The following is an 11817-nucleotide window of genomic DNA, read 5'->3' as shown; positions in this document are numbered from 1 at the left end:
GAAATGTTGCCCGGGTCGTATTTGCAAAAGACCAGCGTTTAGGGGACATCGACAATTTTGTGTATATGCGGTTTCCACCCAAGTCCCCTTTTCTTGGAATTTTCGGGCGGATCCTCGTCATTGCCATTCTTTCTTCCCCTCCTAGGCCCATTTCCTCTACAGGCAATGGACACCCCTGACCCAGCAGCAGAGCCCGGCAGAGCGTTCTGAGAGGTCTGCGAAGCGTTCTCCTGGAGCATTAAGGCCCGGAGCCCCGCAGACCCAGGCCCCGCCCTTCGGCCCGCCCTCTGCACTGCGCATGTCCGGCGTGTATATCCCCTCCCCCAGGCGGCAACGGGTCGAGTAGCGCCGGCGAAAGGGGCGGAGAAGGAGGAGCGCGGCGGGACGCGGCCTGGACCGCGCGTACTTCGGGACGTGAGATTCCGCGTCGGCGGGAGTAGTTGCCGCCGCAGCCGCAGCAGTTTCGTGCGAGGTGGGTCTGGACGCGGGGCCGCGACGCCTTGGTCGCCCTGGCGGAAACTGCGGGGCCTAGCCAAAGCCGGGGAGCCGCGGCCTCAGTTAACAAAGAGTCGGCGGAGCCCCTGGGAAGACGGGGAGGGGCGGGAGTGCGGGGCTGGGGCCTGGAGGGGTCCTTCCGAGCCGGGTCGCCCTCCCGCGGCTCCCGCTTCTCCCCGCAACTCTTACGGAGGCCCCGTTGGCGCTTTCCGGAGGCAGCGCCCGCCCCCTCGACTACGGAAGAGATTTCCAAGTTGCGGAGCTCCGAGGAGGCTGGGATGGCCACCGGGAGGATTCTGCTGACCCTAGGCGGCAGCAGTTGGCGGGTGCAAGCCCCCAAACCGGGTGGGAACTCTAGCGGCAAAAGTTGCCAAATCGGAAGACAGTAAATGACAAAGTGGGTGATGTTGTGTGCAGCCTTGAGTACATAGTGATTAGTATTGACATCGTCACGCAAACTTTTTTTTGCGGCCTACTTGATGTGAGTAAATAATTTATGTGGAGTTGCAAGCATACGTACCAATAATGTAAAGAGAAACTATCTGCTATTAGTCGAGAGTTTAGGGGAAATGATAGCTTCCTTGTCACTTTGGTGAAGCATTCCCCGTTTGCCCTTTACTCCTTTAGGCTCCAGTTTCCTTTGGCTTCCTTGAATGTTGTTTTATTGCAATGATGTTTCTGTATCTCTTCTCCCCCCTTTAGACAAGGGGGAGATTATTTCTTAGTCACTGTAACTTTTCAGAGCCAAGCCCAGTTCTGGCACATAGGAGGTGAGCAATAAGTGTTTCATACAAAAATTAATTTTCAGGCTCTCAGTGGTGGAAAAAAAAAGTATATTGCGTTTTCCTTTACCGAGAAGGGGCATTCTATGGCCTCATTTGCAATTCATTCACTTAAGAAATATTCTTATTGATGCCTACTATGTGCCTATTCCTTAGCACTGTTTTAGGGTCTGATGTCCTCCTCCCTCCCGCCCCCCCCCCCCCACCGGCCCTCATGAAACTTACTTTCTAGCGGAGGGAAGAGAGACAGTAAGTAGATCTATAAATTATACTGTAAATTAGATTATTATTAGTGCCTTAGGAAAAAATACAACTGGGATGAAAGATGGGAAGGTGTTGCATTTTGAAGTAGGGTGGTCAGGAAAACAGATAACCTAATATTTAAGCAGATTGAAAGCAGGGGAGGGAGTGTGAGCCCAGCCTGTGTGCCGAAAGGAATGTTCTAGGCAGAGGTTAGCAAGTTCAAGGCCTGGAAGCGGACCCGATGTGCTGGAGCACTGGAGCAAAGGAGGGAGTGGTAAGAGATACGCTCAGGGAAGAAAAAGATAAGAATTGGGGAAAGGAGCAGAACTACCAGGACCTTTTAGGCTCTTGAGGATTTCACTTTTGCTTTGCTGGAGATGAGCACCATCTGAGGGTTTTGAGCAGAGGAGTGAAAAGATCTGACTTAGATTGTATTGTGCGTGCAGTTTACATTTTCGTTTTTATCAAAATGATATTAATATAATCAGCTCTTATTTTCCATTTTTTTAAATTGCCTCAGGATATATTTTTCACTGATTCCAGAGAGAGAAAAATGGATTATTACCTCCTTTTGCCCCCTACACACACACCACCACCGTGCACCCAGAACCAGAGATCAAACTTAGACCCGTCTGTGAACCTAAGGGTGGCCTAAGGCTGAAGATTGACATAGTATAAATCAGATTTAATACTAAAACTGAACTAAGTGCTATATAATAATTCTAACAAAACCTAAGAGAGATGAGGGAGGGGAAGAGAAGCAGGAAAGTAGAGCGTGTTATTCTTGGTCCTTTCACCAATGTCATCAGAGAGAGCCATTTTTGGAACTCGTTTTCTACATTTGCTTCAGAGCCCATTATAAACATTTTAATTTTTATTATTAGTTGTAAACATTTAAACAGATATGAAAGTAAAAATAAAAAAACTGCAGTTAACATTTTGATTAACAGCCCTCCAGCTATCTCTGGATGTGTTACACATGCTTTTACATTGAATTATGTTGAATCATATCGTCCCCTTGTTCTATGCCCTTTTTATTTGACTTAAGGTGTAATGACACTTTTCCATAAATGTAAGTTATAATTAGAAATTTTATAATTAGAATGCATTTTTCCTTTGACTAAGCAATTACATTTTAAAAAATGATCCTAAGGAAATAATTCAGGGTGTGCACAAAGATTTAGCTATATATGTTTCACAACATGATAAAACGTAGAGAAATATATTCATTGATAATTACAGATGTTCATAGTGTATCATTAGGTGAAGAAATCAGTAACTAATATGTACACTGTGGTTTTATTTTGTTTCAAATTGTGTGTGTGTGTGTGTACAACTTAATAGTGGAGAGCTCTAGCCAGTTTGGCACAGTGGATAGAGCATTGGCCTCTGACCTGAAGCGTCCTGAGTTAGATTCTTGTCTAGAGCACATACCTTAGTTGCATATCTTAAGATGCCTGGCCCGTGCTGGAGGCAACCAATCAATGTGTCTCATATAGATATTTCTCTCTTTGTGTTCTTCTCCCCCTCCCCCCCCCCCACCCTTTTACTCTCTCTAAAAGTCACTGAAAAACTATCCCGGGGTGAAGATTAGCAACAACAACAACAAAAACAGTATAGAATACATATCTGGGAGAGGAAATTTCAGGTAGTTGTAAATTTTGTTCCTTTATGCTTTCTGAGCTTCCTGCTTTTCTATAAAACTTAGGTAACCTGTATATAAAAATGGTTTTTTGGAGCCAAGACTAATAAGATGCTATAAAATACTGTTTTTAAATTGATTGAATTGAAGCTCAGGAAATTTCTTTGGCACCCTTAACCATAGAATTAACAACACTAAGGCAACAGGGGTTTCTTTCTAGTTACTGTTCTAGTGTGCATTTGCTAAATAAATGCATGGTTCATAAGTAGAGATAATAACATAGGTAATTTCTACAAATAACTATTTTTAAAATTTTGATTCTTTGAATCTTCGAGATGTCATCACCAGAGGAAAATGGTTAATTTTGGGACAGCATTGCCGATAGCACCGCAGTCTGTTATAGCAAGCATTACATGATATTGTAGTTGTAGATAGTTTTTGTGGTTTTTGTGTGTTTTTCTTTTTGTCTGTTTTCCTGGTAGACTGTAAACTTCTTGAGAATAAAATTTAAGAGCTTAATTCTTTTCAATGCAATACCACACATCTGACCTTCCAAAATATTTGTTGTTTTAGGAGTATTTTTGCATCTTAACAAATACTAAATTAGCAATCAAATCCTTTTAAAGGGAATGATATTAAATGTTGCATTCCCATTTAGACTGAGAGTCCAATAAAATAAAAATTACTTCAGTGTTTTGGAAAACCTGACCATTTCATTGAAGTTAGCATGCTGCATATCTGAAGTATAAAGTTAAAGTTAATAGAGAGGCAAAAGTTGAGAATGAAATTGTAGGTAGAGATTGAGAGAGACATAAAATCAATGGATAAAGTTCAATTTCTATGAATGTATCTTGTTCCTAACAGATCAATCATTGACACCATGAACTGGAATAAAGGTGGCCCTGGCACTAAAAGGGGATTTGGCTTTGGAGGTTTTGCCATTAGTGCTGGAAAGAAGGAAGAACCAAAACTCCCACAACAGTCTCACAGTGCCTTTGGGGCAACCAGCTCTTCTTCTGGATTTGGGAAGTCAGCTCCACCACAGCTCCCTTCTTTCTATAAAATTGGATCTAAGCGGGCCAATTTTGATGAAGAAAATGCGTAAGTAGTAAATTCTGATAAATTTAGCAAAGGTTGAGCTTTGAGATAATTCATTCCATCAACAGAAATTGAGGCAAAGATACACTTTGTTTCCAGAATAAAAATAACTTTTTAAATTATCTCACTGAATTGTTGCTACTAAGTTAAATTGTGGAGTTTATTCATTTGTAAGGAATATAATGTGTGCTTGCTTGTACCTTGTTCCAAAAAAGATTTGGGGCCATTGAGACCTAAATATGGCCGAAAAGATTTTTAAATAATTCATGTGGTGGTTTTTTTAAGTTCTTAATTGAAGTCTTTTATTTACGTTATATAAAGTTTTGTAAACACAGGCCATTGTCAGAATGTAGGGATGGGACTCAGTTTGCCTCAACATCCAAGTACTTAAAACTGTTATGTTTTAAGATCTTAATAGTTTTATATAATACTTTAAACAATAAAGAATTTAGCCAAAACCGGTTTTGCTCAGTAGATAGAGCACGTACTGAAAGGTCCCGGGTTCGATTCCCGTCAAGGGCATGTACCTTGGTTGTGGGCACATCCCCAGTATGGGGTGTGCAGGAGGCAGCTGGTCAATGACTCTCTCTCATCGATGTTTCTAACTCTCTATCTCTCTCCCTTCCTCTCTGTAAAAAATCAATAAAATATATTAAAAAAATAAAGAATTTAAATTTTTTTAAAAAAAGATCTTAATAGTGGTAGCAAACAATCTCAGATTTTTGCCCACAGTTCTCAAGAAATGTATTTAGCAATTATCTTTTTTTAACTCTAATAAGGTAGTTATTATAAAAAGATGGGGTTTGAGTTCTAATTCCTATAGGTTATAATTTCCGTTTTTCCTGAGTCTGAAGAAATCTCTTAATTTCTTAGCTGGTTGAGTGACACTGCTGGAAGTTTTTTGTTTGCTTTCTGGGTGTTGTTGCTTCTTTGTATTTCAAATCTTTGACTTGATTCTTGCGATCCTCTAGTCTGCTGTTGGATCTCTGTGTAGTATTCTTTATTTCAGTCCAATTTCTAGTTGGTCCTTTTTCATATCCTCGAGGGTCTCATTAAATTTATTGGCCTTTTCTATAAACTTCTTGAAGAACCTTAGAACAGTGGTTTTGAACTCTATATCCTCTTATTTCTTTCATTTGTGACCTGTTTCTTGGTCTCCGCATTTTGGCTGCTTCCCTGTGTTGATAGAGTGGCTTTGTGTGCTAGGTGTCCTATATGGCCCAAATGGCTCAGCCTCCCCAGTTACCTGAGGTGGATACTCTTGGTGCACCCCTTTGTGGGCTGTGTGCACAGTCTTGTAGTTAAGCCTTGATTGTTGTTGGTATCACTGGGAGGAATTGACCTCCAGGCCAATTGGCTGTGAGGATCAGCTGTATCTACGATGGAGACACTCTTATGAGGCAAGACTTGCTTCATTAGGGCTTTAGTGCTCACTGAGTCTGCCCCCTAAGTGTGTCCCTTATGGCAGCGTTTTTCAACCGCTGTTCCGCAGCACATGTTGCCTGGTGTGCCGTAGGTGCAGACAAGACAAGAATTTTTATAATTTTTCACTATTTTGTTTACTTAATATTTCATAATAAAGTAATTATAAAATACTTTCTTTGTGTTTATTTGATTCCTATTCAAGAGAATTACTTTATATATAGTCAATATAGGCACAGAGTTAAATTTTTTAACATTTTCTAATGGTGGTGTGCCTCGTGATTTTTTTCATGAAACAAGTGTGCCTTTGCCCAAAAAAGGTTGAAAAACACTGCCTTATGGATCTGAGGAGTTGTAATCTGGATGGTCATACTCTGATTCCTGGGTACACTGGCTCTTGGTTCTCCAAGGAGGTGCTAAGTTAGCCTCTGCCTGATGCCACCCAGCAGGAGCTCCAGAGAGATCTGCAGATTTCTTTGTTTGGGTTTTGGAGGTGCCCAGATGAGGCCCAGCTGTGAAGCAGTGCAAGCTGCTGTGCGGCCTTGGGCCTTCTTTTGGATGTTCTGGGTCTTTCTGACTCAGCTGCAGTTTGTTAGGTAAGTTTAGATTTTAAAGGACCAGGCAATTCATATGCAAAAGCCCTCTATGCACAGCTGGGGTGGGGCGGAGTCTCAGGACAAATCAAAGAATAATGGCTTCCCATCAGCTCTGCCCTAAGAGGCCCCCAGGTCTCAGTGTCCCACGGTAATTGCTGCAAGCACCTCTGAGAGAAAACCACCCTCAAGTTTCGCCCGCTGCCAGACAGTCCAGTTTCTCCCCATATGAGTCTGGGTCCCCAGAGTCTGCCCATAACTGCACTTCAGAGCAATCGGGAGCTTGTGTCTCCCTGCGGATTGAAAAAGCCAGCCGCCTACTCAGTTGCTAGCCCTCTCTGTGCTTGCGCCTTCTTACCTCTACACTTTACTTCCGCACTTCCGCAGCTCCTCTGAGTCTCAGTACTTTTCCTTCTAGTTGTAGAATTTCCACTTAGCCAGCCTTCCTGTGGTTCTGGATGATGTTTGTTTTGTCTTAGTTGTAGCTTTGAAGTGGTTGTGCGAGGCAGCAAATTCAGGTGTTTACCTATGTTACCATCTTGGTTTCTCCCCATATTTAGATATTTATATTCATACTATATTTAAATATATGTATTAAGTATTTGGTTATATTACTATTTTATTTAGTTTTGAGGTAAGGCATAAATGTTTTTGCCTTGGTTTAGTTTATAAAGAGCTGTATTTTCTGGGATTTTTGTTAGTGATAAAGTTATATTTTCTCCAGACTTTGAGGGAGAAATACTTAAGTAGTATGATGAATGATTTTAGATAGAGAATTTATTTTTAATTCTAGAAGTTTTCTATTGGTCCTTAGAAAATAGCCCAGAACTTATGATGGAAGTCCCTAGCTTTATGAATATGTCTCTAAAACATTTTTTAAAAATTATAAGAATAAAATTTTAAAGGTTTTTAATATTTCATTTGAAAGTAATTTTTCCATAGCATACATTATTTAATATTTGCTGTATCTATTCAACAATAATATACTAAATTTGTACTGAAAACTTAATAATTGGAAATTAATTTGAAGAGTCACTATTGAAATGAGAATCTGTTGTGTCTTTTTTTCAATGTTACGTAACTAGAGGCCCGGTGCATGAAAATTCATAAACTGGAGGGGGTCCCTCAGCCCGGCCTGCCCCTTCTCACAGTCCAGGAGCCCTCAGGAGAGAGAGATGACCTGGTGATCAGGGGAAGGCGATGCCCCATCACATCTCTGCTGCTGCCACTGCCAGCAGCGCAAGCCTCGGCTGGCCCTGGTTACCTGAGCCTCGGTGGCCTGGGTGGCTGGGCAGCTGACATCCAAGGCTTGCCTGTGCCTCAGGCTGGTCCTGGGCGGCTGGGGGGCTGAGGAGACCGAGGGACTCCTGGGCGGCTGGGGGGCTGAGGGGACCGAGGGACTCTGGAGGCAGGTGTTTGGCAAGGCCGGGCCCACCCCGGTCTTGTTGCATGCCTGCCTCTCTGGTAGGGCTGAGGAGACTGAGCATCGTCATCTTGTGGCTGTGGGGCGGTGCCATCTTGAGGGCGTGGCAGGCAGTTAGCATATTCCCTCCTTATTGGCTGTGGGTGCTGCCATCTTTGCAATGGTGTGAAGGTCAATTAGCATATTCCCTATTTATTAGATAGGATACTGAAATCTTTAGCCAAAGCCTAAAGGTCTCTAATTTGACTTGTGTAATTTAAATCTCTTAATAGTATCATCTTACCTAATAATAGACAAACATGTAAATTGATCACACCTCCACCACACCCACAGCCAATCAGGAGTGACCATGCAAATAACCCAACAAAAGATGGTGGATTGATTTGCAGATGCAGAGTGGCCAGGAGGGGTGTGATGCCTGCTATTGGGGGTGGGGGGAGCTACAGGAGCAGTGTTCTGACCAGGAGTGAGGATTTGCAGGCTCCCAGGCGGCCAGGAGTGAAGCCAGAGGAAGGAAGGAAGGCTTATTCTTGCACAAGTATCATGCAACAGGCCTCTAGTCCTATCTAATAAAGAGGGAATATGCTAATTGACCCTCACACAATTGCAAAGATGGAGGTGCCCACTGCCAGTAGGAAGTAATTTGCTAATTGACTGCCCCACCCTCAGAGATGGCGACGCCCAATCCCCTGAGCCCAGCCGGGGCAGCAGGCGCATGTCAAAGGCACACCTGCCTCCGGAATCCCCCAGTCCCCTCAGCCTCCCAGCCTCCCAGGGCCGGCTGAGGCTTGCACTGCCAACAGTGGCAGCAGCAGAGGTGTGATGGGGGCATCACCTTCCCCTGATTGCCAGGTTGCTTCCTGCACCTGAAGACTCCTGGACTCTGAGAGGGGGCAGGCCAGGCTGAGGGACCACCCCCCGTCCAGTGCATGAATTTTCAAGCACCAGGCTTCTAGTATATCATAATAAAAATTTCTGTTAAATGGAAGATTCACTGACCCAAACTAAACATTCACTTTAGCAATCACACATGTTATTTTTCAGATACTTTGAAGATGAGGAAGAAGACTCTAGCAATGTTGATTTACCTTATATTCCTGCTGAAAACTCCCCTACCCGCCAGCAATTCCATTCCAAGCCAGCAGATTCTGACAGCGATGATGATCCCTTGGAGGCATTCATGGCTGAAGTGGAAGCAAGTATCAACTCTGTTTTGTTAAAATGCTCAGCGATTAGAAATAGCCCAAAGTAATCTAATGCTTCAGTCCTCATTCAGAATTTGTTTTCTGGCTTTTTGGGAAAGAATTTTGCTCTTATACTCTAGTTTCGTAAATATACTTCCGCTTGCACTGTAAACCTTGAACATAGTAGCTCATTATTTTTGTGTGTGTTTCGTTTTAATAATTCTTGGTATATTCTTAAATGTAATGAACATTATCTCATTCAAGCTATAGTTTATTAAATACATATTTAAGACAGTTGCATTTAAGGAACTTGCTAAAATCACAAATTCGTATTCTCTACTTTTAATGTTTATTATTTCTTACTACCAACGTTATCATCAGCATTCATGACTTTCCTGTAGAAATTGAAACTTCTGGCTACTCCATAAAATTATTCATACTAGGCTCTTATGATTTTGCCTTTTGTCCTTTTCCCCCCATTTCTGATTTTTCTTTTTATTTATTATTTATTTACTTAAGAAAAAAGTTAAACATATACAAAAGTATAATAATAAAAAGCCTCTAACACCTACCAAAACTATTCAGAACATAGATGTGCCTTTTTTTTTTCATACATGTGCTTTTGTATCATGGTAGCAAGTTAGTGAATATATTAAATGATTCTCTCTAGAAGTAAAGGCAATAAAGGTTTGTCATATTTGAAATGTCTATATATAATCTTCAGATACGGACATTTCTCAAAGGGGTTTATTTCTCATAATTTCTTGAGATATCCTTAGTGATGAATTAGAAGAAAAATCATTTTCTAGGTTTAAATTTTATTTTTGGAATTGTAAGCTGCCATCACCCTTTTTGAGTGGGAGTATCCAAGCATGGCCTAGATTCTCTTGCTTGGCATTTCAAGTAGTTGAAACAATTTGGAGATTAAATCTTGGTCTTGGAGTAAATGTTGCCAAAGTATACTGATCTTCAGTATAAATTTTTCTAGTGATTAAACTCAAGATGAGGATTTTATTTTATTTTATTTTGTGAGGTACGATTTATTTTTGTTTTTCTCTACTCAGTCATGTGAGGATTTATTTTTAGCCAGTGTTTCAAAAAAGGATTTATGTAGGCTTAACAAATATGTTCTATAAGTGTTTGCCAGCCATTTCTTATGTTACATTGTTTATGTTGTCTTCACTTTAATTTTAGCCTTAAATACAGGTGGGGCCAAAGTATATTTACAGTTGTTCATATGGAAAATAATGCAATAACTAATAAATAAAAATACACGAATAAACTATGTTTCACGTACTCACAACTCTAAACCTACTTTTGCCCCACCCTGTGTATCTTATATGTGGCTCAATCCCTTGAAAAGTAGATTATGTATAATATTTCTTTTAAAAAATAATTTCTCTCTGTCAGGAACACTTGATTAAATAGGATGCCAGGTTTAATACCCTGGCATTTTTTAAATGAAAGAAGTCAGAAAAATTCATGTTGCTTTATAATAAACTTGTGCAGAATGTGTTTAATCTTGGGAACTTTTAATTTTTCTAACCTTGATATTCACACAAAACAAAGAATTAATTTAGATCAGTGATTATTAATTTTCTTGTATAAGAATGTACCTGTGGAAAATGGGAAAACTACATGTATGCACACAAGGATTCTGGAGCAGGGTGTTGCACCCCAGGACTATTGGGGCTCAATCGTTCTTTGTTGTGACTGTTCTGTGCATTGTTGGATGTTTAGCAGCATTTGTGGCCTTTATCCACTAGCTGTCACTAACAACCTCTCCTTCACTCCCCCTCTTGCCCCCAAGTTGGATGATCAGAAATGTCTATAGACATCACCAAAAGTCCACTGGGGACAAAACTGTGACCCTTCTAATCAGTGTCAACTTCTAAACTTGGATTGACAGCAATCTTTCAAAGACAGATCCAGAAATCTGCATTTTTTTAATAGCCCCAATTTTAATGTGAAGCAAATTTTCTTATGCTGCACCTTGAGAAAGCTTGATTTGCCTAAGCTTAAGTTCTTTGACAGCCACAATTACTTCATTAACTTAAAAAAAAAAAAAAAAAAAAAAAAAACAAGGACCAAGCATTTTTACTAATTTTTCTATGCATGCTATAAAATGCAGGTAAAAGTCACGGACATTTATAGCCAAGGTTTTAGAACATTTGGGTATTTCTCTGGAAAATTGTCAAGATGTAGTTTGCACCCAAATGCAATTGTCAAAATGCATAGCTAAAAGTATGCTAGCATTTGTTTGAATCTAAAAATTCTTTGTTAAGATATTTCTTTTTTATTATAGTTGCTATGATTGTATACATCCTTTTGTTTCATTAGGATCAGGCAGCAAGAGACATGAAGAGGCTTGAAGAAAAGGACAAGGAAAAGAAAAACGTAAAGTAAGTTGTTTTCTTCTCCCTCACAAAGTTTGTATAAAAATAAAGTATTGCAACACCTATATCTCCCAAAATTTATAGAGCTAAAATTAAAATACATAAATTCTTAACTTGAAGTTAGCCCTGTATCTTGAATAGCATTTCTGCAAATGGTAGAGATTACAAAAGTCTTTAAATTTGCAGTATTTAGAAAGCATTTTTTTTTTTTTATAAAATGGTATTTGATGTTTTGTATTTTTTGTTGGTTTTTTGTTGGTTTTTTTGTTTTTAGTAAACTCAAGAATGAGTTACAGTTGAAGTTAAGAGAGCATAATTACTAAAGTTTGGGTTCATTGTTCTGAGTTTTGTTTCATAATTAATAAAAATCAGGTTAATGCCTATAGGATTGATTAGGAGAAGTAATGGTGATTATGCCATTTTAAAACTATGTATATTAATAATAAATAACAATCTAATTTATTTAAGGAGTTAAACCATGCTTTAGCAATGAGTCAGAACTTGAAATACATTATTTTCTGGGAAAATGAGTTCTCCTC

The 11817-nt window shown here is 40.1% G+C and overlaps 1 protein-coding gene across 2 annotated transcripts in view; it reads left to right on the top strand.

Annotated features, from left to right (window-relative positions):
- The window catches only part of DDX42 (DEAD-box helicase 42), a 32140-nt gene that overhangs the window by 231 nt on the left and 20092 nt on the right, over positions 1-11817 (top strand). For both annotated transcript variants that reach the window (XM_084863775.1, XM_084863774.1), the window contains exons 2-5: positions 146-472; positions 4027-4263; positions 8743-8893; positions 11223-11284. In XM_084863775.1, the coding sequence (XP_084719901.1) occupies positions 4043-4263; positions 8743-8893; positions 11223-11284 (434 nt within the window). In that variant the 5' untranslated portion in view covers positions 146-472; positions 4027-4042. The remainder of the gene's footprint in view (positions 1-145; positions 473-4026; positions 4264-8742; positions 8894-11222; positions 11285-11817) is intronic.

The sequence above is a fragment of the Pipistrellus hanaki genome (assembly GCF_964339955.1).
Source record: "Pipistrellus hanaki genome assembly, chromosome: 16".
Taxonomy (NCBI): domain Eukaryota; kingdom Metazoa; phylum Chordata; class Mammalia; order Chiroptera; family Vespertilionidae; genus Pipistrellus; species Pipistrellus hanaki.
This window is presented reverse-complemented; position numbering and strand designations above follow the sequence as displayed.